General features: G+C 34.2%; 1 protein-coding gene across 2 annotated transcripts in view; it reads right to left on the reverse strand.

Annotated features, from left to right (window-relative positions):
• Positions 1-26,446, reverse strand: part of grn (GATA binding protein grain) — a 257,566-nt gene that overhangs the window by 117,816 nt on the left and 113,304 nt on the right. The window contains exon 4 of one of the 2 annotated variants that reach the window (XM_067762921.1): positions 24,152-24,314. In XM_067762921.1, the coding sequence (XP_067619022.1) occupies positions 24,152-24,314 (163 nt within the window). Of the gene's footprint in view, positions 1-23,347; positions 24,315-26,446 lie in introns of both variants that reach the window. The other variant, XM_067762920.1, reaches the window with a different exon arrangement.

Here is a 26,446-nt window from a genome sequence, read left to right on the forward strand (position 1 = left end):
TTTTTTGGTTTTAAAATTTTTTGGTTGCTCTTGTATTTGTATGTTGTTATGTGGTTACATATGTGTTTTTATATATTATGTACGTAAATTTTTAAAATGCCACACCACATTTTAGTGAAAATATTGCACAGTGATTGATACAGTCGCTGACAATTAGAATGGACCTAGATAGTTTTGGTTTTTTTTTTCCACATGAAGTGAAATCACAAGGTCACAAGGTGACGTAATATCAGATCTAATGATGCTTTCATCGGGTCAGTTGGGAAAAAGGGATGAAATATGCCCAACCACTGTAGATCAAGTGACATACCTATAATAGTGACACACGACAAATCATCCACCGCCGGGTATGGTGGATAAGCACTAAGCTCACATTTCCTTTAGCATGGGCTCAAGTTCTGGTGACGTAATTGGACAGCTGGAATAAAAAGTTTAAGTGAGATTTTTTTCAAACTTATACACTTCTCTATTAGCCAAAGTTTTGCATTTACTGAAAATAAGTTTGGTCGTTTTCGGACTACTCTGACAGCAGTGAGAAAATTTTTGTTGCTAAAAAGTGCTTTTTCTAATTAGCTTGGTGTCTTCCGCAGGACACGTACTTGTGGTGTTTGATTATTGAACTGGTGCTCCAAAAATGTGCTCTTCCCAAAATCTTTTTGTTTTTCTAATTCAAAATATTGGCTCTTCCTTTCCCTCGCTACTCTCTTACCTCCCGCATATTCGTTTCATTTTACCTCCCGCTCCTCTTTTCTCTCTCACTATCTTCCTCTATTTCTTGCTTCTTCTTGTTCATAGTCTTTCCTATCCCTCTCCACTCTCGTTCTGTTATATGAATAGTTGGCGAAAAAAGGGGAATTTATATTAAGAATCCAATTGTTCCAAATTGGTCCCGAAGTAGTCCCACAATTATTCCATAAATGATCCTGAAGTGATGCTGTTACAGTCTAAAAATTGTTTCGGGATATTCTCTAAATGATTCAGAAATTGTTCCAAAGTGATATTTAAAATAATTCCGAAATAATCAAGAATATGACCCATAAATTACATCCCCTTCAAAATTTAATCGAATTCCCTCATGATGTGTCAATCTTTGATCGAATGATTTTGTATGTCCTTCCTTATCGAAGAAAAAGTAAGTCCCTGTTTTATTTTATGAATCGATGTGTCCTAATTTGAACAAGGGAAAGACGGTAAGTCCCCTTTCACTGTCTATTTTTTCCTCGGCTAATTATTGAACCGAATTGCACGGAAGAATAGCACCCTAACTAAAGCTTTTTTCGAATATACCGTTCCTTTTCCTATTTCGCGTAAAAAAATAATTATTCAAAATTATACTCACTCGACTGCTCAGTGGAATACAAGCCTATCTCAGTGGGCGTTTCGAATGGCACATCAGCGTAGCTGAGTTTGCATACCCGTTATCAGGCTACCACCAAGAAAAGGAAAGTTTAAGCTGGATGATAACACTGCTCAATCCAGCTGAAAAAAAAAACTTTCGAAGGAAAGGATGCCAATTATTATGGAAATATTTTTTGTAATGATATTTTTGCGAACTACATTTCCCATTCGCCGTATATGCTATGCTTTAATCCAGGGATCGCCAAGAGCTTCTTATGGAAGCGTGACCACACCTACTTTGAAATTCAAAAATAAAAATAAAATGGCGACGGAGCTAGTAAAAAGTACACTGTAAAAACTTCGAAAATTCATAAAATAAGATTTTTTTAATATCTCGATCCTTGCGCCACCTGGCGGCGATTTTTTTTCCATATAACGCTTTCTATTCATGTATGTAATATGTGTTCCAAATATTAGCCTAATCGGAGCACAAATACGATATTTTTAAATATTTCTATCCATGCGCAACCTATCGGAAATTTTTTTCTTATTATTGCATTATCATCGGATTCTGAACTATATTCCAAGTTTCAAGTTTGTACTTTATCGGGAAGTTACTTAAATTTCGATTACAAAATTCTGTTCGCTACACAGAGTCAAGCTAAATAAATTTATTATATTCTATTAGATAAATTAGTTATAATCTTAAATTATCTTCTTACTTCAAACTTTTCACTAATATGTATATCCCATATTAAATTTTCAGGTTCAAGTGAGGCGAAATAAATTTTTGTCAGTGCATGTCTATTCTTCATTTTGTTTTCTAAAAAAATAGCTACCACCATTCAGCGCGCAGAAATGGCGCTGGCTCGTATACAAACCCAGTCGGACTTGGTAGCTTTCAAAATTAACGTATCGCATTGTTTTCTTGAATGCATTCAAAAATACTTCAGCATGCGTTCAATTAAAATTTAATTTAATTTGAAATTGAATTATTAAAAAAATCAAACAAAGCTACATTGTTTTCGTACAGGTGAACCAAAAATAGACCCAAAAATATTACTTCAAAAGTCATTTTACACGAAATTATAGCAGTTTAGGTCCTAATGGGCACAGCAGAATACATTCGGTTGTGGGCGAGAGGAAAGAAGGCGTGCGCGCGGGGATGTGTGGTACGCTCGTGAGAAAACCCTAAGACAGTCAGGCTGTATAAGCGCAGTTAAACCAAAGCATGGCGATGAGTTTGGTTATAACTCTTTAAAGATAACTGCAATACACTGTAATCTGAGGTTATATTTCTGTTTTTGGTGGAAAACAAGGCTAATTATTTGTGCACAGTATTTGAGTTGGTTTATTTGGCAATTTAGAGACTCAAACCAAAAGCACGTAAGCTAGAAATCAAAAAATTCGTCACCTTATGCATAACCAGCAAGTGCATAGGTAATAGCGTGTGACTGTAAGTAAAAGTAAGAAACAAAAAATAGCCGAGTAGATTTTTGCATATCCTCTGTTTCATTTTCAGTGCTAGTTACTGTACATGTTGCCTTGTTGGATGCTGTCACAAGTGAACGTAAGTGCGAAGGTTAAAATGTGTGTGTATGTGTATTTGCGTTTTATGACCATTAACGGCTTTTGTATGATATGACTCTCTTGAATTTAATTTTGATTGCAGTTTGCTTTTTCTTTGTACTACTATATTTTTTTGTTGTTGTGCATCACGTTGATCCCTGGAAATCTTTATATTTATATTTTTATTTATGCTTGTATGTACACATTTATGTATATAATTTTATATTCTATTTTCTCCATATCTTTAATATTTTTTTTTACTTTTAATTGCTCTTAAAGTAATATTTAATTTCTTTCCTTTGTTCCTACTGTGAGAATCCTTCAACTATGGTTTTGATTTAGTAGTTATAACTGTAACTCTGAGCTACAAATCTTAGCTAGTTGCAGTCCCTTTTTTTCAATGATTTCTCAGAAATTCGTGCACACATCGGTATGTCTTCTTACGGAGATGACTTATATAATTTCATGCAACCTGTTGGTAGGGTCAATGTTGAGCACCGTAATTTAGTGACAATTGACGTTGTGGTTACTATAACGATGCTGTTGTTTCAACTTTGTTTTATTGTTGTGTTCTAAAAAATTTACCTGTTGTTAAAGAAATTTGTTGTTTTAAAGAACCTGTGTAGATGTTTTTTATTTTTCATACCAATTTAAGCCATTTATTTGACACTTGGCGTTTGTTCAAGTATTCTTAGGTTTATACAGGGTGATCGTAAATTTTGTTCCAAAACCTGACCCACTTGTTTGTACATTTTTTTCGGGGAATCGGTGCTCAAAACTCTCATATCAGCCGCTTTTTACTCATCACATCTCTGTCGATTGCGTGCGTATTTTTCGCCTTAGAGCGATTACATATGTCACGTCATATCACTTGCTAGATATTAAAATCTTTGAATATTATAGCTAAAAATTCGTGTCCACAAGAAAAATTCTCTACACTTTTCAATTCCATAGAAACAGCATTAGTTGGAATAGAAAAATATCGAGAAATATCAATGTTTTGGTAAAAATGTCCAAAAATGGTCAAAAATAAATACTTTTCCTGAAAATTCGTGTGGTTTGCAGATATCTTTACCCACAGAAATTATGATGCAGGTAATATTGCTCAAGTATGCCAAATATGACCTTTCTGTGATGAAAACTACGCTCGCAATTGACCAAAATGTTAGGAGTGACAAGGTTCTGACATGAGAAATTTGAGCATCGATTTCTCGAAAAAGTTGTAAGAAACTCAAAAAAATATATAGGGTATTTTGTATTTGGCTTAATTTGAGAAATACGTGGGCGAAGTATTGTAATGCAATTTTGGATCACCCTGTATATTTTTCAAGCATAGACTAGCATGCATTGTCTTTAGCTATTGTTCATTATTAATAACATCTTTTTTTTTTAATATTTATGTATTTGGTATATTAATTTTTTTTGTTTTGATTCCCTCTCTCTGTGAGTTGTGGCTAATAAAATATTTGTTGATTATGTTTTCTCGCTATTTAGATTTTTAGTTGGAATTCTTTAATTGCCATGTAACTAATTGGACATATGTTTTTGTATACCTTTTGATATGGTGAGCAAGGTTGCGGAGCTACGTTTACCAGTGTTTTTATTAAAGTTATGACATTTTTGGGAAATAGTATGAGTGATTATTTAATCGTGGGGAATATTGGAGCTTTTATGAGAATTTATGTTCGATTATCGTATTAAATATGCTCGCAGGTTCATCTTCAGTCCAAAGCAACACTAAAAATGAGAAAATAATCAGAAAGTAGGAAAATGCTAAGAGTAATAGTAAAAAGGAGCTTGTCAATATGATCCTTGATTCAGCACCGTTTTTCACATATTTTTTGTTTCTTTTTTCTTCGCCAAACATAGTATTCAGATCTGAATCAAATGATTAACACGAAAATCAATTAGACAACACATGTTTTCCACCTTTATCCTATTTGCAGCAAGAGTGTAACATTCTTTTTCTAAAAGTTGGAAATAGTACGAAAATTCCGATAATTTAGATTAAAGAGCTCTTTGAAATAAAACTGCTTGATCATTGCCATTGTGATATCAAAACGAGGGACTCTTTTCCTCCATCAAATTGTATATATGTATATAGTTTGTTAATAGGGTTAAAAAGATTTTCGCATGCTTGCGAAAGTGGAAAATTTTCAAACAGATAATGGTTAATTTCCGAAATTCGTTTAAGGCCTCCACCGATAATATGATCAAGCTAAAGTGTTTTAAATCCATTTGGATAAAAGCTAAGTTTTCACCAAGACATGGAATACAAGCTTATAGTGTGAAATGGCCCTAAGTGATGATACACCGCGAATCACTAAAATATAAAAGAAAACAAATTTCCACAAATTCGTTGGATATTGTGTCGCAATCATACTCCTTAAAAGAGACCTTCGTCTATTTCTAAAAATAAACTATGAATTTTTTGAATTTTTTGGCTAATCACATTAAAGGGTTCCAAATAGCTAAGTATTTAGAGCTTTTAAGCCACTTTTCCCGCTAAATAAGAGTAAAATTGGGGAAAATACCAATCACTTCGTAGGATCTCTCTCAACTCGATCATATTGATTGTATCGTTCAAATATATATATTATTTTTTTTGTGGGTTTGCTGGCTAAAGGTAAATTTTAATATTTTAGCTATACCTTGATATTTAATTCTTCTAACTGCCTTTTTTGGCAAAAGCGACTTTTCACTTTCGTTGACCTCAACAGCAATTCCTTAATGGTGGAACCTTGTTGAAGCTGCTAATTTTATTAGAATTTTATAATAGGATCCTAATAATTTTTCTTTGCTTGGTCTTTGAGTACATCTAACTCTGCATTGACTTGCCTTAGTTTTATGTTTCTATCACTTCTACATCGGACTGGAATATACTGCGTGGCCTTCTCACGTTTGCTGCGAAATGAAAAGCATTTACGAAGGTAGTTTGGTTATTGGATGACTCTTGCATAAAATACACTTTTTATATCATATCTCAGCACAAGCTTCCTTTAGCTTTTTTCTAATATTTAAGTCCTCTGAAATAATAGAGATTCTTAAGGTTCTCAAAACTGCAGTTGGTTTAAGTAATGATCTCTTTATTTAACCATAATATCTTTCCTCCCATCAATTTCTTCAATTTCGTGTACAAGACACAGCCGAAAAGTGCTAAACCTGGAGAATATTCTGGACGAGATAGCAGTTCGGAGCGGAAGTTGTGCATTTTTGTCATGCCCACTATACATGTTTCCCTTCTCAGCCAAGTGTGCAAAAATTTGCTTCAAATACGAATACGAGTCTATACAAAAGCTTCGAATATACGCCTAGGATATTTTTGCCCTTTTCTCTTTGTCGTGGATTTTAATGATCAATAGTCCAACTATGAATTGCTTTGGTGCACCTTCGTGCGTGGTAAGTGACTATTTTGATTCTTCTTTGGCTACTGGTGTATTGAGAGGGACCTTTATTTCATCTACGTTAATGCAACGATTCAAAAATTCAGTATATACTTGGCTTTGTGGAAGGAAATTGACCTGAAAAGCGTTGTATTTAAAAAAATTCGCGATAAGTTCAAAAAGTTACAGAAAATTAATAAATAACACCTTTGATACAAAAACTAAAACAACATATTTGTGGTCTGTTACTGGTTCCTTTGATATATTGTCTAAATCAACAAAACATTAATTTTGCTCCGGAATCAAGTATTGGGACTCTGTAGTTTTAGCCTGGAACCACATCATATTTAAAAATAATAGACTTCGGGGGATTTATAAGGTTCGTTTAGCTTCGATCACTACTCTTCGCTAGAGAATTAGAAACTATTGGTATATATCGACAAAAAAAAAAAACTTGTATGTGCGTAAAGTTGTTATTATTTTATGCGCAATGTGTGTTATTATACATAGGTAGTTATATGAAAAATTGCCTTCCAAAACAACAACAACAGCAGCTTTTTTTAGTAGGATAAGTGCAGCTACAAAATATATTATTATTTATGATTTTATTTTCACAATTCACAATGAAAATTTTTTTTATGGCACATATTACACAAAACCACAGTGCTTTTTTAAATATTTTGTTATTTTTTTATTGGTGAACAAGACAAAAGACACATGATGTGAGCAAATATATATTGTATATTGATATTGAATTAAAACAAAAAGTGTAATTAATATACACAAAACAGTGTGAAAAAGCGTTACAAATGGAAACTGGTTAACGTAGACTAAATAATATTAACAAACCAAAGGATTTTGTATAATAACGGTACACATAAAAAATGCAAATCATATAAAAATGGAAATTATAGGCAAATAAAAGAGTGCGCATGCAAAGTGTGGAATCAACAGAGAAAACTTGAACTAGAAAAGAAAACCCACTTAAAATCACAAATAGCAGTTTTGCAGCAAAAAATATTAATGGCTTAGTATTTTCAAAAAAGAATATAGATCATAGGTTTTTAGATTAAGCGCAACTACAGTTGCAAATATCTGCGCATCAGAAACGCTGCAAAAATGCGCCGCTGCAGCGCTGGTGAAAGATGCACATCATTATCTTGAATTTCAGATTCTCTAAAAGAAATAATCCTGAAAATCTTTAAAAATCCAAGACATAATCTAGACAGGTCACAATACAGACATAGCAACACAATATCCCGAGAGAGCAAAGTTTCAGCAAGACTCTATACATATTTCTTATTATAATTGAACCTTTAACGAAAGATGAAACTTGAAGCTACATTTCAAAACAATGCGTATGATTGGGATTTGATGTCCGAATTGAATTTCGTCGAGATGTGATTTAGTTTCGAAATCGAGATATTTACTCTCCTCTGTTGCCCTCTCTCAGAATTTGTTGCTAAAATTTCACATGGTTTCAATTTTCCCCAAATTTTTTAATTAATTTATATTAAAAAATTGCCTTAACAGATGTTTTTATGCATTAAAGGCAATAAGCACTCCCCTCTCAATAATACGAATATACACTCATTGGTTAATTCCTTTTTTTCTATAATTAGAGCAAAGTAATACCAGTTCCTTAAATGAATCTGCCAACAACAAAAGTAGCTTTGGTACTAGCAAACATAACAAATAAGTATAAAATAAGCTAAAATAAATCTATGCAAAACAAAGCTGTGGCCATGGGTAGGTCGATTTGTATGGACGAAAGTTAACCGATATTGCGCCATCGATTTTTCGATAGGATTTGGGCTCAGGAAAAAAAGTTCCACTACGCATACCCAAGAAATAATTTTCGAGCCAGCGAAACTTTTTTTCGACTTTGATTTTTAAGGTTTTTTTCGTGACCTACTAAAAAAATTTCATATATATACACTGTCCGATCCAAAAATGTCCGTTGAAAACAGGACAGGGTAAAATTGAAAATTTTACAATCAAATGAAACTTTTTTTAGTAGGTCATGAAAAAAACCTTAAAAATCGTAGTCAAAAAAAAAAAAAAAAAAAAAATTCAAAAAAATTTAATTTCGTAGGATCGAAAATTATTTTTGTGTACGCGTATTAGAACTTTTTTTCTGAGCCCAAATCCTATTGAAAAATCGATGGTGCGATATTGGTTAATAAATCGACCTAGTCTACTGTATGTGTTTGTCAACAGCTAATCATTGCAGGAGTGCAGGCTCGAATCCCACTTCGTGAAGAAAATTCTTAGAAGAGATTTCCAACCTTAAGTCGAAACAGCTGTTGCTTGTCCGTCCTGACATCACGTTGCTTCAAAGATAAAAATAATAATATAAATTTTAATATACAATTTTTTTAATAAAACTTAATTTTTTTCACGATAAACAATAAAAAAGAAACGATAAATTTGAATACCATTTTCCGAAACCTTATTATAATTTGTTGTACAGTCAATATCTGGCAAAGCACTACAAAGAACAATAAAACTTCACGAAAACTTGGGACATTTTTTTATCTCTACAAGAGGAAAAATAAAAGAAGTGTAAATATTCAATAAGCTGCCCCAAAACTAAAACTCTTGTATTTTTTTTCATATGGAACGAAGAAAAACAGTAAAAAAAAAAATTTGAAAAAGATCTGAAAAGGTTTGAACTAAATTTTCTGGATGAGTAGAAAAGCCATACTAGTATTTGCTGAATATATTTGGAAAGTTAAAGTTTATTTGCTTTAAAACTAAGAAGAGATCTCAAATTATTTTTGCACCGACATATGAGACGCTGAAAATACGATCTTATTTAAAAAAAAAAAAAAAAAACAAAAAAAAAATTAGCGATACTTTTTTTTTTATTAATTTGATCTAACCAGTCTGCTATAGTTTAATAATAAAAAAAAAATTTTAGGAAAAAATTTTTTAAAGATTAACGATGCCTATCTTTCATAAAATTTTTATAAAAAAAATATAAAAAAATTTGAAAAAAATTTTCTAATATTTGTAATGCATACAAAAGTCCATCTCTTTTGTTAAAAAAAACTTAGGGATAGTTAATTTGCCCGAAGAATAATTCCGTGAAAATTATTTTTTTATTAGCAGCTTATAAAATAATTTTTTATTAAAAATAACGCCATTTTTTTTTAAATTTTTTTTAAGTAAATTTCTTAAAAAAAACTTTCAAAACCTTTTACTTCATACACAAAGTCCGTGTATTTTAATATAAAAAAGCCTTAGGTGAGTTATTTCTATTTCTTTATTTTCGGTATGAAAAGCGTAAAAGAAAAAATGGAGTTTCAATTCTTTTTTTTACTTATTGAATATGTTTCCTTAAAATAAAAAATTTTAATAAAGCAAAATGCAAAAAAAGTCTAAAGTTCTTGATTCCCGTACATTTATTTGAAAAATTTTGGACTTAAAGTTTTTTATCTCTTTTTTGACTGTTTTCTTTATTATTATTAATTTCGAGGTAAAAAATTGCAGATAACTATTAAAATTAAATATTAAAAATTTTGTGGAATATTTTTTGCTTAAAAGTTTTTTTCCAAAATTTGAAACTTTCCTACAATAGACATATAAATAATAGTAGCAAAAAAAACGTTTAAAACGCCGTTATTATTGTCCTCATTCATTCCTCAAATATCAATTCGCCCAACATCATACTACCTCCAATATTTCATAGTTCGTGAGCCATTCAATAAGAAACGGGTTTTTGAGCTTTTCTGAAAAATTGTGAGTGGCGCTTACAACGCTTTTCGCGTGTACCCTTCGTATGACGAATTGAAAAAACAAATTTTATACATTTTTGCTAAGAATTTTTTCACTTCAGAAAAAATTTGCAATTTTCCTCCAAACAATCTCTAATAGCAAGCAACTCATAAGGACCACGTATGGAAACTTTCCGCGCATGGCTTTAGCAGCCATACGTACAAGCATGGACAAATCAGCAAACAATCGTCAATAGATGTGGAAGAAATCATATAACCAAACGTCCCAAAAACAATGGATTTCAAATCATATCAATTACTTAGCTTCATTCAATGCATACTTTATATTCACCTGTAACAAAAGACAAAAAAGTTCGAGAGAATGATGGCACAAAATATAGCACGCACACACATATACATAAATAAGCAAGCATATCCATTCTTAACGCCGCGCGCCACTTAAATCCACTTTTTTCTTTTTAACAAACTATTAAATTCATTTATACAGCTAAAGCAGAAAACAACAAAAGATATAAAAACCGAGTGAAAAGTGTGCTGTAAAAAAAAGTTTTTTTTCTTTTCGAAAAAAAATTGATCGCTTCGCGTATCGCACAAATGTATCTCTTGAAAAACTGCAACTGAACAAAAGCGTAGAACATATGTTCTAGCGCCTTCACACAACTTATCGCCAAGTCGCGATAGCACAAAACGTTTAAATGGTTGAATGACCAAATGACTGGAGGATCGAATGAGCCACTGGCTGGTCTATTGGATAACGATTGAGTATAACTGACTTGTTGAGTGGCGCTGGTGAGGGTGGCAGCTACTTGGGTTAGCTTGGCAAACAAGCGTTGCAATCAACAGATTGCAATAATAGCAGAAGCAACCATAAAATCAGCCAATAATGACAAGAAACTAGCAGCCGTTGAAATGAAGCATTCAATGTTTAATGGTGATTACAACAACAATGAAAATAGCACACAAACACACTGAAGCAATCAAGAAACAATAGCGCACAATGAAGCCACTTTGGTTTTGTGATTGGTAAAATTATAAAAAGAAGAAAGATTCAAGATCCTGGCGCATTTTTCAACTTAATTTAAAATTTTGCGCATTGTTTTATAATGCGCTGTAGCTGCTATGTGTGACATTAACTAACTGACGTCTGCAAAAAACTGTCAACTTGCAAGTCAAAACAATAAAAATTGTTGTGGTAAAGCAAATAAAATTTAAAATATGTAAGATTGAAAAAAAAAACTAAATAAATCTGAAAAAAATAAGAAATTTGTAAATGCTCATAAAAGCGGTTAGTAAAATTATAGAAATAACAAGTAAAGGTGTCTAAGTTTGGGTGTAACCGAACATTGTATACTCAGCGTGAGCGTCAACTGCACATTTCATTTCAGATAAATTACTTTTCTACATAAGAGGTGGCACCGCCCGTTAAAAAATGTCTCCCCATTTCCTCTTACAATAAAACTTTATAAGTGAAATATCATTGATTCAAAACAATTTTTTGCAAAGTTATAGCTTACTATATGGGCATTCCGTATAACGAATACTGCATAACCTGCAAAGATCAAACTGCCAGGGAGACAGTAGAAACCTTTATGTGTAAATGCCCGGCCCTATCTAGAGCTCGGCTAAGGCTCCTTTGAACCCCGTTTCTAGAAGACCTCAGAGGGTTATCTATGATAGCAATCCCGAATATTCTTAATTTTATCAACAACTATGGCTGGTTGTAATACCTAGGTTTTTAGGCGAGTTCCATGGCATCAAAACGGCTTTAAATAGCTATTTGGGCGCCCAGGGTCGCAGCCATTTCATCTACCTACTTACCTATAGCTTACTATTCTAGTCTACGACTCTTTTTAAATTTGGTTTATATAAAAGTGGGCGTGGTCTTTAACCGATCCCGTCCATTTTTACTAGAAATATTTTCTATTATATGGAAAATTTGTCTACCCAATTTTATAACGATCCGTTAATTTTTCTTAGAGTTATGGCTCCGGAAACATAGAAAATGGCTTAGTCATAAAAGGGGCGATGCCACGCCCATTTTTTAAAATTTGAATTTTTTCCTATTTATTGTTATAAATGCAAATGGGAAATGAAATAACATTGATATAAAGCTCTTTTTTGCAAAGATAAAACTTATTTCATTCGTCCACGACCCTTTTAAAAATCTTTTATATAAAAGTGGGCGTGCCACGCCCATTTAAAAAAAATTTCAAATTTGTATAAGGAGTCTCAATATCAGTCCACACGGCAAATTTCACCATTCTAGGTGTATTATTTACTAAATTATCAGGTTTTTGTGTTTTCCAAAATGTTATATATATATAAAAAGTGGGCGTGGTTATTATCCGATTTCGCTCATTTTATATACCAATCTATCCTGGGTCCAGGTAAGCTCGTGTACCAAATTTGGTGAAGATATCTCAATATTTACTCAAATTATCGTGTTTTGGACAGACGGACGGACATGGCTCAATCAAATTTTTTCTCGACACTCATGATTTTATATATATGGAATTCTATATCTATCACGATTCTTTTATACCTGTACCACCAACCGTTATCCAATCATAGTTAATATACTCCATGTGCAAAACACGCTGAGTATAAAAATAATATATACACTAAGTATATTTAAATCTCAGCCTGTGTTGCTTTCATTAAGCATGTCCCTCACTCGTATTATTATTATAACGCAACTTATTTATTTATTTTTTATTCCTTCATCTTTATTTAGCTTTTGTGCTGCTCGCCTTATTTTTAAATATTTTTTCTTAACTTTACTGCTGGTGACAATGAGTTGGACGTCTGCTATCTTGCGCGCCACTTTCTGGTTGTTTGTTGTACTGGCAGTCAGGTATTTTATATATGTATGTAAAATATTTGTATATGTGCAACGCATTGTCCGCTTTGTTGCTGCAGTTTGCGATTTCTCATATTAAGTACCCTTTGTCAGTTTGTTCTCTTTTCATGTAGTTTTTTTTTTTTTCAAATTCTGCTTTCCTTGTGCTGTCACTATTTTATTTAATTTTTGTCAATGTGCTGCGTTATGCTCCACTTGTATGGGTAAACAAATTTTGCTTAGACTTATCAAAATGAAAGACTGAAGTAAAGAACTCGTAAGTTACTAAGGACATTTTAACATATAAAAGACTTAAGAAACGAACTTTTTATTTAAAACTTGAATAGAACGTTTTATCGTGCAGAAATGTAGAGAAATTTACTAATTAAAATGGAAGACGGGACTGTGGCTTAATAACATGTCATATGGAAAAAAAATTATAAAAATTTAATTTTACTGTAATTAATAGATAAGAGCATCCAGTGAATTATCGCTTCAAAAAATGGGAGAGGGCCTAACAATTTTAAAGGAAACTCATCCTTAAGTTTGTTTAACGACAAAACTGAAAACCCCTATCAAAAATTAATACCTCTGTTATGAAATAACGTCATACTCTTGGCAAATACTAATAGTTTTCTACGACGTATCTGACAGTTATATCACTCCTAGTAGCTGGAGTCTTAGACTGGCAAGTACAGGGCACGAACACAAAAGGTGCTCGATCATTTCCTTCTCCACTGACCAAGCCTAATTTAAAGACATGTGACGCCAGCAGGCAGTGTAAAAAAATAAATGTAAGGCGCGATAACCTCCGAAGAGATCTAAGACTGAGCTTCTCTTCCAATTTGCGTCGTGCTACTCTTGATTTTCCCTACAAATTAGCCGGACGGGACTTGCATGTTTTATGCCGACTCCGAACGGCATCTGCAAGGCAGATGAGTTTTAACTGAGAGCTTTTCATGGCAGAAATACACTCGGAACGCTTGCCAAACACTGCCGAAGGGCGACCCCGCTTAGAAAAATTTTCTTCTAATTGAAAAACCTTATTTCTAAAAGTTTGATGTTGCTTTGCCCGGGGTGCGAACCCAGGCCATACGGTGTGGTAGGCGGAGCACGCTACCATCACATCACGGTGGCCGCCGCAGCAGGCAGTGTACAATCAGAATATCCGACATGAGCCTGCAGTCCCCTCTTTCTAATGATATCAGTAAGTTTGCAAGCCTAAGATTGCAAGACTTTCACATGATTTTCGACACTTTGCAACCCAACGCTTGGGTACACGCATTTTCCGCTTGGTCGATCATGTGCACCTCTCCCTTTCTGTTAATCTCACACAATCTAGTTGGGTAATTTACGGATCAAGCATTGAGGAACGCGCCCTTTTTAGCTAGTTCATTCGCTTTTTCATTCACATCTATTCCTATACGCCCTGGGACCCAACAAGATTTAATCTGATACCAGATTAAATTATGACAACATAAAAAGTGCTTGATAGTAATTAAATATAATTTAATATATTTTAAATTTACCCATTCCTGATAAATTTTTCGTGCTCTTCAGGTATTATCTATATACTTATTTATTTATATATTATTTAAAAAAGCGACAACGTTTAAGGCATCGTGTTAGTGCAACGTGGGCTTTACATTCGTGCTACATTCAGGGAAATGCGTGCACCTCAGATGGGGAATTAAATGAGCAAATAATAAAAGTAAAAAAAAAAAAACAAACAAAATATGTATCACCAGACGCAATAAAAAGTACTCAGTCAAATAAAGAAGTCTTACAAAATGTATATTAAAAGCGTCACTTGTCAATTTTCAAATTTCGATTGGAGGCTAATTGGTGCCGGTTTTGTGCCATCTTCAGTGCCATTTTTCGTTGAAATGCAATCAGCTTTTCTGAGAGCTAACCAACTGGACCTACAACTTTTAAGAACTAATTTTTAGTTAAGTGAGACCCGTGAGAGAATTGTGGCTACTCTATCAGTTGTTTATACGTTTCGAAAAAAAAATTCTTCAAAATATTCCTTCAAATCTAAATTGGTTTAAATTATTCATACGGCAGCCAGATAACAATTTCAAGATTTATTCACTATAACAGTTCTGTAAAAGCTTTACACTATTTTGAAGAAAATATTTCAGCAAAACAACAGAATCCATTTGAGTAAAATTTGGACTAAGTTTTACAGGTAGCTTGGAAGTTTATGATAGGGGGTTTTCGGTATCAACAGATAACCATAATACGTTTAAGTTATCGATAATTTAAAAAAAATGTATCGATATGTCACTAGCAAGTTATTGATTTGATAAGGGCACAATAGGCCAATGGTCGCAGTGCAATCCTCAATTAAATTATCTATCTATTGATTTGTTATCGAAAAAGTGTCGATTGTTATGAGAGTGTTGACAATTTGTTATTGGCATGTATTGATTTGTTGTCGAAAAGTTATCAAAAAGTTATCGACTTATTATTAAAAAGTTATTGATATGTTATCCAAAAAATATCGATTCATTTTTGAAAAGTTGTTTATTATTAAAATCGCTTAGGCGGCTAAACGCTGATTAATAGTGATGTTGACGTTGATTATTTATTGAAAAATTAATGATGAGTTATAAAAAAAAATCGATTTGCTATCAAAAAAGATTTGTTATCGAAAATAACTGAAAAATTTCGCTTTAGAAAAATATCGTTTTGCTGTCGGAGTGTAACCAATTTATTATGTGGGTATTATGATTTGCTGTCGAAAAGTAATCCATCTGTTATCGGAGTGTTGCCAATCTTACATCAGGGTTTAATCGATTAGTTAGCGTAAAGTTATCGATTTAATATAGAAAAGTTATCGATTATTCGTAAAAAAAGTTATCAGTATATTTACGGAATGTAGTCTATTTGTTAACCAAAAGCTATCGCTTTAATATCGAAAAAGTTCGATTTGTAACCAAAAAATTATCGTTTTATTTTCGAAGGTCTATCAGTTAATTATTGGTGTATTATTGAAATTTTATCGACGATTCATTGGTTTGTTATGAAACAGATACTTATAAACCTTAAATATAAAATTGCTTACACATCTGTGAGCCGACGACTCAGCGATAGCTGTCGACAAAAAACCGATTAAATAAACAGTAACTTCTCGGTATCAGTTGTTACCAATTGGAAGCCGAACACGCCCGAAATTATATAATCCTATTGAAGCTACCTCTGTTGTAGTTTTAATTTAACCCCTACGTTCCACTACGCATACCAAAAAAATTATTTTTTTTTTTCAAAAAAACTGTTGTAAAAAGGTTGGCGATAACAGTTTTTTGGAAAAAAAAATATTTTTTGGTTTTTGGGAAGTGTTTTGGTAGAAAAATTGACCCTTTCGTCACTTTCTTTTTAGCAGGCTCGAAAATTATTTTTTTGGGTATGCGTAGTGGAACTTTTTTTCCTGAGCCCAAATCCTATCGAAAAATCGATGGGCGCGATAGTGGTTAATAAATCGACCCAGTATAATGTACATAGCAAAGCAAGCAGCCAAACTTATGTATATGGCAACGAAGAATAGTCCATATACATAATCAGCAGCTTGAAGCAGAGATATTATTGCACATACATTAGGCCGGGTCGATTTGTGGGGAGGCAAAAAAATCGCCCATTGCTCTGTGAAAATCATATTCTAGGGATCAAAATAAGAAACTTTGCCGAAGGAACCATACCTCTAAAACGAATTCTGATGTCCCCCCTTTGGGTCGTAAGGGCAAATTTTGAAAAATCCCACTTTGAAATGCCTATGTTTTTTCTTTTTGGAGTTTATTTTTCTCTTTAGAAATTTATTTAGTCCGAACATATGTAAATGAAAAAATGAATTTAACTTAGTAATAGAAAAGAAATTAAAAAAAATTATTAGAAATTTGCGTTTTTACAACCCCCTTTTAAAACCAAGCCATCACTGTGACACAATTGCAGATCGTAAAATTGCTTGTGTTGTTTTTTTTAAGCCACCACAAGACACAGCAGGTAGAATTGAAATTGCCCCTACCCAAAAGTTCGACCTAAAGGGGGGGGACATCAGAATTCATTTTAGAGGTATGGTTCCTTCGGCAAAGTTTCTTATTTTGATCCCTAGAATACGATTTTCACAGAGCAATTAGCGATTTTTAAATCGACCCGCCCTAACATACATATATGTAGCCGGCAGCTAAGGGCCGAAGTTGTTACTTACATATACACACGCATATGGCTAGAAGAAAAACACAAACTGCAGATATAGATTTATATAGCTAAATAACCAAATATGAGATACAACTGTTCTAGAAGGCATGTTCGTGAAAGGTCTAGATCTTAGGAGAAATGGGCGAACGAGTTAACCGGGATTATAAAAGTAGCGCAAGCTGAGGAATCAGTAATCAGTTTCATTTAAACACTGTATTTGTGAAGTATAATTGTAATTGTGAAGTACTAATCCCAAAGTAGGCTAATAAAGACCATTTTGTAATACTGAATATTGGAGTTATTTATTCGACAGCTCAGCGATTCGAACGCAGAAGGTGTACAATTATCAGGAATTCCCCAAAATTTGTTACAATACTTTTATCCCGAACAAATTATAAGGATACATTTTTTGAACATTTGAATATTTTTTTCTTATCTTATTTTCAGCTATTAACACATTTAATTAAGAAGAAGAAATGACGTGAGATTGGCAGAACATACATATACATGTACAAAAATATATTAGATATTTCTTTCAAACCAAAATATAGGCAAGTAAATGAGTGGTTAAAGGAGAAAATGTAGCAAAAAAAAAAAAAAATAAGGTCTAAGAACTTTAAACTACGCATACATGCAAGGAGATATGCAGAGACAGACGCAGGCTCTCCAAAAATATAATAAACAGGAAAATTAAGGTCAAGAAGTAAGCAAGAGAGCAATGAGTGTAAAAAAGGAAAAAAACAGTTAACAAAGCAGTAGCAGGAAAAAGGGATTGGGAAGCCAAGTAAGAAACTAATTAAAAAAAAAAATACAAAAAAAATACTTGTGGCCATCGAGAGTAAAAACGGATCAACTAAATTGAGGACACGATCTGAAGTAACTTAGGTCAGCACTTCAAAGGACGAATGCAGGTGAACTTGAAACTAAATACAAATGGGGAAAAAGTAAAATTTAAGAGGAGTGATGAAAAGTAGTAGCGGACAACGGGGGTGGATTTAAACAAAGCTGCACAGAGGCAACGCTATGTTGAAAGCAGGTGCAGTTGACTTGCGTCATGGCACAATGAACGCATTGTTATGAGCGAAATGCGGCATAAAATAGGAAAAATGAAAACGAAATATTAACACAACTCAAATGCATTTAAAGAAACCTTGGGCAGACTTTAGACAGAAAAAGTGAATGCACATATTGCTAAGTAGAGCGATTTGAGGTAATTAAGGAATTTATTTGTTAGACAAAACTGGCAAGCGAAAAAGGTGAAGGAACGGCAGAGTAAGACATAACTAAAATAAAAAAAAAAAAATGAAAAATGTAACTAGTAGTTATTTGAATAAAAAAACCAGTTAATGAAAAAGCAGCTAAGTAATGTAAAGCAGAAGTATTCACATGAAAATTGAACCTGCGACGGAGAAAGGTAGACTTTGCAAAGATGTAAATAGCAATGGAAGCAAACTGAAGAATTTGTGCAATCTGTATTGTCATTTTCAAACATTTTCGCACGCGCATAAAAATCATTACATAATAAAACTTGAATACACTAAATGGGATGTATTCGCTTCTAACTCACACACGGCGAATGCAGCAGCAAAATGTTGTAGGCTGGCATGCGGAAGCGCGTTAATGTGACGCAGGGTTGTTTTCATATAGCGCGGGTACAAGACAGAGGAGCATATAATTTGCAAAAGCGCATACGATTTATAGCAGTACATGTTCAAGTGCGGGAAAATTTTGTGTCTGTTTTGTTTTAAAGTCGCAGCGTGTGAGCGCTGGCGAAAATTTAGAACGGAAGCTGGCAAAGTGGGGTGTAAAAATGTGCTGCTATATATTTAAGAACATAGCCCATGCAGTTGAGTACTTTTTGTGTTTTTATTGCATAAAAGCAGTACTTGAATTAAGTTAAAAGTCATTTTGTGAAAATTCTCACAAAAAGTCACGACCTCAAGAGCGCACCGGTATCTTTGTTCTGTTGCTGTTTATTTACGCTTTTATACTTAGAAGTTGTACAATAAAGGGAGGTGAAGTAATGATTCATTATTTATTTGAAGTTTAGTAAATAAATGCGTTGGGCCTCAAGGAAATGGTCACTCACTAAAATAGTATATCACAGGTTATGCCTATCAATGTTCCGGTGCTCACACCTCTGGCTATCTTGGAACCATCAAAGAATGCCGTTTTTTTCTACAATAATAATAAAATATAAACACTAAAGGCGATGCGCTGTGACCCATGGGTCTTTTGTGCCTCTTTTTTCTTCACAGTGCCTTGTCTAATCAGACTCCTTAAACAATCGCGTATTTTTATAGATTATATAAAATGTATGTGCTTAGCCCCAACGAACGGGATTATGATCTGCAATCTTATCCGTGCCATCGGTGGAGTGACAGGTGCTGGTCGAATCCATATCTGGGTTGTGAGTTTAGCTCTTCAGCAGTACAGTATCTCAGCGTAAAGAAATTTTCTTGAGTGTTGCCTCAAAACTGCTAAGTATCGTGAGAAGTTAGCTTGTAGGTCTGTCGCTGCGTTTAGATTTATAGCGAATATTTTCGACTGAAAATTGTCGATGAACCGCCCCAGTGATATGAATATACTACTCCTGGCGCCGAATATTCCTGGCCCGAGCCGCGTTGAGGCCTTCGAGAGGTCTGTGTACATTACAAGTGTTTAGTCACTGACTTTCATATGGTAACTCATCCTAGAGTCTACATCCTTGCAGAACTCGCCTGTGATGCTTCTGCACACCGTCATTGCTCTTGTAGCCTTGGTATGTCAACATGCTTACTCAATAACAATTTAGTATCAAAGGTGACTCTAAGTGGCTCAACTTCGTTGACCTTCTACAACGGCGCGCCCTACAAATCCATTGCTTCCATTTCGCAGAGAAATCTTCTTTTGAAGAAGGAAACGATGACAGTCTTTGTGTGACTGATATTCAGTGTTTGTTTGCCTCTTCCGCCATTTACAAGGATAAGTTATCAGTCGAGGTATGGTTCTGGAGCGACAAGTTTAGTTGTTGACCATTTAAACTTGGCAATTCAAATGCCGGTTTTTTTTTTTTGTTTTTTTTTTTTTTTAATTTTTTCGAAAAGTAATAGATCCGGGTTGTTAGGATACCTGCAAACAACGGTTTCTTGTACCCACCTAATAACTTAGTATTTCAAAAGTTCTTTCCAGTTGGGATGATAGCATAAGGGACTAGTATTATATTCATAACAGAAGCGTTCTCCAGGTCAAATATCGCAGAATTTGCTCTTTCGATACTCACACCCGTTTCCGAAGCGCGTTCTCCATTGATTTCCATCCACATTCCACTATACATTCTTCGCCGTCGAAAGGAGGAACTGATCAGTCAATTTCCGTATGTTCAATGAATTAACCCTACTTACTAATTTTAGGACGAAGCATACAAAATTTACCATCCAGAATTCTTCCACCATTCTTGTCTCTCTACCCGACTTCGATATGGAAACCAACTTCTGAAAACTTCGAGGCCTCAATTAACTTGAAATTCCCCTGTTAGGACAACTTAATTTAAGATAGTTTTCTTCTAATAAAGAACACTCATTTTCAACCTTATACGAATGGTTTTTGTTCCTAAATATTTATCACATTTTTTTATATCCTAACTTAAAGTTTGCTGCAGGGAACTAACTTGCCCTTTGATACTACATTTTGTACGTCTAGTGTTTGCAAAGTTTAAGTCCAATGAATTCCAAAGATGTCCATATTAAGATTTTATATGGTGTGTATTATATCATAGTCTTTATGAAAAGGGTTACTTGATATGCCGTCAGGCTGATTCTTTTGATACTTCAATTACTTACTTACTTAATTGGCGCTTAATCGTCTAAACGTTTATGGCCGTCCAACAAGGCGCGCCAGTCGCTTCTTCGCTCCGCCAACCGGCGCCAATTGGTCACACCAAGGGAGTTTAAATCGTTTTCCACCTGGTCCTTCCAACGGAGTGGGGACCGCTTTCTACCTCTGCTTCCATAGGCGGGTTCGGATAGAAACACTTTCTTGGGCGGAGCATTATCTTTCGTTCGCATAACATGACCTAGCCAGCGCAGCCGCTGTGTTTTAATTCGCTGGACTATGTGGATGTCTGCGTATAGCTCGTACAGCTCATCATTAAATCTTCTTCGGTACTCGCTATCACCAACGCGCACATTGAAATAAATGGTGGTAGGAAAATCAACAAATCGGTTCTGTTGTTCTTGACTTAACGGAGATTCGGTGAAATTGATCGAATTGTGATTAATTCGACCGAGTTCTTTGTCAAGCGAACAAATTAGTTTAGTCATATCAACAGAAGAGAAATTGTCGCTCTTAAGTTAACAAAATTCTGTAAAACTGACAGATTCCTAATCAATCTAACTGATTTTTTTGTTAACACAACTGACCTCACTGGTCATTTCAACAGCAATCAACAGTCAATACATGAGCAAATTTCAAAGAGAGTTTTACGCTCACTGCGCTCTCTACTTTGTACTTATGTATGCAGTGTACTATATGTATGCACATATTTACGTATGTATATGGCGGCCGCCGTGGTGTGATAGTAGCGTGCTCCGCTTACTACACCGAAGACCCTGGGTTCACACCCCGGACAAAGCAACATCAACATTTTAGAAATAAGGTTTTTAAATTAGAAGAAAATTTTCTAAGCGGGGTCGCACCTCGGCACTGTTCGGCAAGCACTCCGAGTGTATTTCTGCCATGAAGAATCTCAGTGTAAACTCATCTGCCCTGCAAATGCCGAAACATATGTACTTTCGTATAAAGCTGTCCCAACAACTTTTTTGTTCATTTGCCTTCTAAAACGGTCAATTACGAATCAACGAATTGTGCGCAGTTGATTCAATATCTTGTTGCGATGGATAAAAATTGACAGAACTTTCGGTTGAATTTACTCTTATTTTCCGGTTGATTTTACGAGTCTTTTTCTTTCAGTGTAGAGGTTCATAAATCTTTCGGAGAACTTTTGTCTCGAACACTCCCAAATCCGCTTCATCTGCTGTTGTCATGGTCCATGCTTCTGTCCCATATAGCAGGACGGGTACGATAAGTGACTTGTAGAGTATGATTTTCGTTCGCCGAGAGAGAACTTTACTTTTCAATTGTCTACATAGTCCAAAGTAGCATTTGTTGGCAAAATTGATTATTCGCTGGATTTCAGTGCTGATGTTGTTGCTAGTGTTGATGTTGGTTCCCAAATACTGATATTTCACAGTCACTTTAAAAAAGATTAGTCACTAAAATGATATCAATGCTTACTTCACAAGAACGGGTGTTCTCTGAACCCGGAAGTTAACGGTAGTATTGCCCTGTTATATACAGACAATATTTCAAATCTTGAAGTCAAAAAAAGGTTTTGCTGAATTTCTTACCATGACACGGACTTTCTTTCAAAAGGAAGTATATATATTTAAATAATATATAACAATAACAACATTATTTTTAGTAAAAAAAAGCAACAACATAGTGAAATTTTTTAAATAAAAATATCACACATAACTTTCACGGGTATCCCCATTCCAAAGACCTTCGGATTCATACAATTTTACTCATTTCAATTTGGTTTAGAGTAATAATTTTTTGTAAAATTTCATTTAGTATATTATCTAAATTATATTTTATTTAATTAGTTATATTTTTATATTTCGTCAAAATTTTTCTTTAAAAGTAACTTTTTACACATTTCTCAAATATACGAAATATTTAAAGTGGAATTATATGATTCCCCATTAATTTTTTGTTTTTAATTTAATAAGTTAAGCTTTTATAATAGTTGTGACTTTCTCAAATTTTTAAATAAGTCGTCAATTTCTTTCTTTCAAAGAAGTTGATACGGTAGTTGGTCTAGCAAAATGGAATTGAGTGTCCCTAATTTTCACGATTTTGGTAAACCCATTAACTAATTTTAGATACATTGGCTTAAAAATAATAAACAAATACAAAAAATTATATATAAAAATTTAATGTATACAAAATCAAATGACAATATGAAAAGTAGTGTTATTAAAAGTGTATTATACGATAACCAAATTATAACGGTATTAGTAATAATAAATTTCAGTAGAGCTGTGCCTTAAATGTTTTAAAGATAATTTTTTTGGAATAAAGTACACGCTTAATAGCAACAAATAATTAGAAAAAAAACATATCTAAAATCAAAAGCACATCTCTACCTTTTAACATATACGCATACATATATATTATTCACCCACACCATCACATTTGCATATGAAATGGGTCTTTATTTTGTTTTTTGTCTTGCTTACCAGCACTGGTTCTTGGTTTCGTACGCGCCGGTTTCACATCCTGACTATGACTATGTCCATGACTATGCGCGTGACTATGGCCATGCCCAAGACTATGCCCATGATTTGCCGACATATTGCCACCCAAACCGCTACCACTCAACCCACCTAATCCACTGCCAATACCACCGCCGCCGCCGCTACTACCACCCAGACCGCTATGGCTGTGCCCTAGACCAGATGACGAGCCTATACCACTCGCACTTGACGTCGCACCACCCATCATATGATGATGCGCCGCATGATGACCACTTGACATGCTATGCCGTGCAGCTGCTGCTGCCATTGAGGAACTTTGAAACATACCCGCTGCTGCTGCTGCAGCTGCCTGATGATGCGCCACCGCCGCTGAAGTGTTTGCCAAATGATGATGCGCCGCGTATGAAGCATATGTACCATCATAGCCACCCATAGCACTAGCGCTGCTACCCGCGCTACCGAGCGATGAATTGCCTGTTAAACCATTACCGCTAAGACCGACACCAAGCGCACTGTTACTGCTGCCATTACCCAAACTGTTTGCGTAATGTGCTTGCGCTGTACCATCGAATAGACTGGAACCATTTAGGGCGGAGACGGTATTGGCGCTGGAGGTGTGTGAGTGAAGATTGTGGTTACCGTTATTTGTTGTTGAGGCGGAGTTTGTGTTGTTGTTGTTACTATTCACATTATTATTATTATTGCTGTTGTTATGCGAACTACTACTGTTCGCTGTGTTGTTGTTGCTGTTGTTATTGTTATTGCTGTTATTATTGTTATTACTACCTTCACGTTGCTTTGGCGCCGCCGATGATTGTTGGCTGAGGTTGTGCGTTAAACCACCAACACCGTTTTGTATGGCAGGTTTAATGTCCAGCGCACAACTCGTGTCCGCTAATGAGGTAGTGCCGGTTGATTGTGCTTGATGCATGAACGCGTTCACAACAGCCTAATGGTGAAAGATGGAGGAGAGAAAGGAAAACAAGGGATCAATATATTTTTACAAGAGGTAAATTTTTACATAAGAAAAGTAAGGTAAATATGTTAGTTCATGCAAGCGATATGTTCTCGATACCATTTCGTTCCGTTCACGTTTGAGAAGGGTTTGAGAAAAGAAAATTTCTAAACTTGAGAAATGAAATTTCTAAACTTGTGGGGGAAAATCCCATAATAAAGAGGTGCTTTTTAGTTTAAGAAAGCTATCAACTTGTACTTGAGATATATTTTAGAATTAACGTTTGATAACTGGGAACGAGGTTAGTTTTCAAATGCGTCTCAAATTGTTATTTAATAAAAATATTTACTTGGGTCTACCAGCCCGGAAAATGCTTAGCAACTTTATTAGAGAAAAACAATCAGCCTTCTAGAAGGGATTTGTGAATTGTTTCTGTTCATATAGTTTACCTTCATGGTATTGAGAATATAGTTATAATTGCTTGGGAAATACGTGGACCATGTCCAGAAGATTTTGTAATGCGTTACTAGATCAATGCTGGAGCACTCAAAAACCTTTCACATTCATTTCGGTATAGCTTCGAAATAGTTTTAAGATCCATTGCTGGATAAAATCGGACGTCCAACTTTCTTTGGTACAAGGCCAGGTTTTATTTGGTGGCCGGATTTATTAATTTTTTTTTTAATTTTTTGGGAGCATTTTGAGACAATTTCACAATGTTTTCGTTGTAAGTGATCAATTATTTCAAGATTGATTTCGAATCATTGAGGGCATATTTTGGAATCATTTCATCAATTAAGGGGTTTCAGGGGTTAATTTTAGGATTAAGTTATGACTATTTTCGGAACCTTTTTAAGATAACTTCAAGGCTATTATTGAGCCAGTTTGGGATCATTTCGGTGCTATGTAAGAACCATATCACCATCAGCCCGGGTCTTTTCGTTTTCTTTTAAATAGGAACTTGGAACACCGTTTCTCATCAAATTTTTGGGACCATACCGGGAATATTTCTATTTCCGGTATCATTAGTAGATAATTTGAAGACCGTTTAAGAATTGATTTTAAACCCTCCACAAGATCACTTCACTTCAAAATTGCTCCATTTGCTAATAGAGATTACTCCAGTACAGTTTTAAAGTCCTTAGAGGGGTTTAATATCTTTTTTTTTTTGGGTCTACTTGATTTTCTCTGTAACAACGTAGTTTGGATTCAAAATTTATGCTTTTGGGATCATGTTGTGGCTATTTTGCGGAAAATTTAGGAACTACTACAGTATTGTGTCGAGAATAATTTCGAAATTGTTTGCCGGAAATTTTGGGATCATAGACATTAAGTTTCACCTATTTGGGAATCATATAATTTATTACGGGGTCAGGACCGTTTTTCAATCTTCTTATTATCGATTGAGGATAGTTTCAGTACTGATCACTTCGGAACCATTTCGAGATCGCTTGAGGATGTTTTTTAAAATAACGATATAATAAAATAATATAGTTTGACCTCTTCTTCTGATAGATTTTCAAATAAAATATTCTTCAAAATCAAACTATTATTTTTCTGTTGGCGAAGAGATTCAGGAATAAGCACGGCCGAAGGCAGCCTATGCAGAAAGTTGGTATGCATTATTAGCCTTTTTTTTTCGCGGCAATTTAAAACCTAATTTGAATTTATTTCACACATAAAATGGGGATTTTGTGTTGGTATGAGTTTGGGGATTTTGATTTTGGGGATTTTGATCTGGGGATTTTGTTTTGGGGATTTTGATTTTGGGGATAGCGTGGTAGACCCAATATTTTTCTCTGCAGCAAGCGATACAAGAAAACCGGGTGAATCAAATACGGTGATACATGGAGCTCCAAGAGAGACCTAAATTTCTTGATAATACTGAATCAATTCTGAGTAGGACCGAAGTAGCACAACCATGGGAACAACTGCAATATATTTAATAGCTTTTGAAGTTATTAATCATTAATTGACTTGTTTATGTTAATCCCTAAATATGAGTCGCTTGTTGTAAAATTTTTTTAAATATCACAAAATATAAAACATTACATTGCCTAGGGTCAAGTTAAATATCGTATATTAATTTAATATGTTTTCAATGTAATATCGCTTTGCAATTATTT

Source organism: Eurosta solidaginis, chromosome 1 (assembly GCF_040869045.1).
Source record: "Eurosta solidaginis isolate ZX-2024a chromosome 1, ASM4086904v1, whole genome shotgun sequence".
Classification (NCBI taxonomy): Eukaryota; Metazoa; Arthropoda; class Insecta; order Diptera; family Tephritidae; genus Eurosta; species Eurosta solidaginis.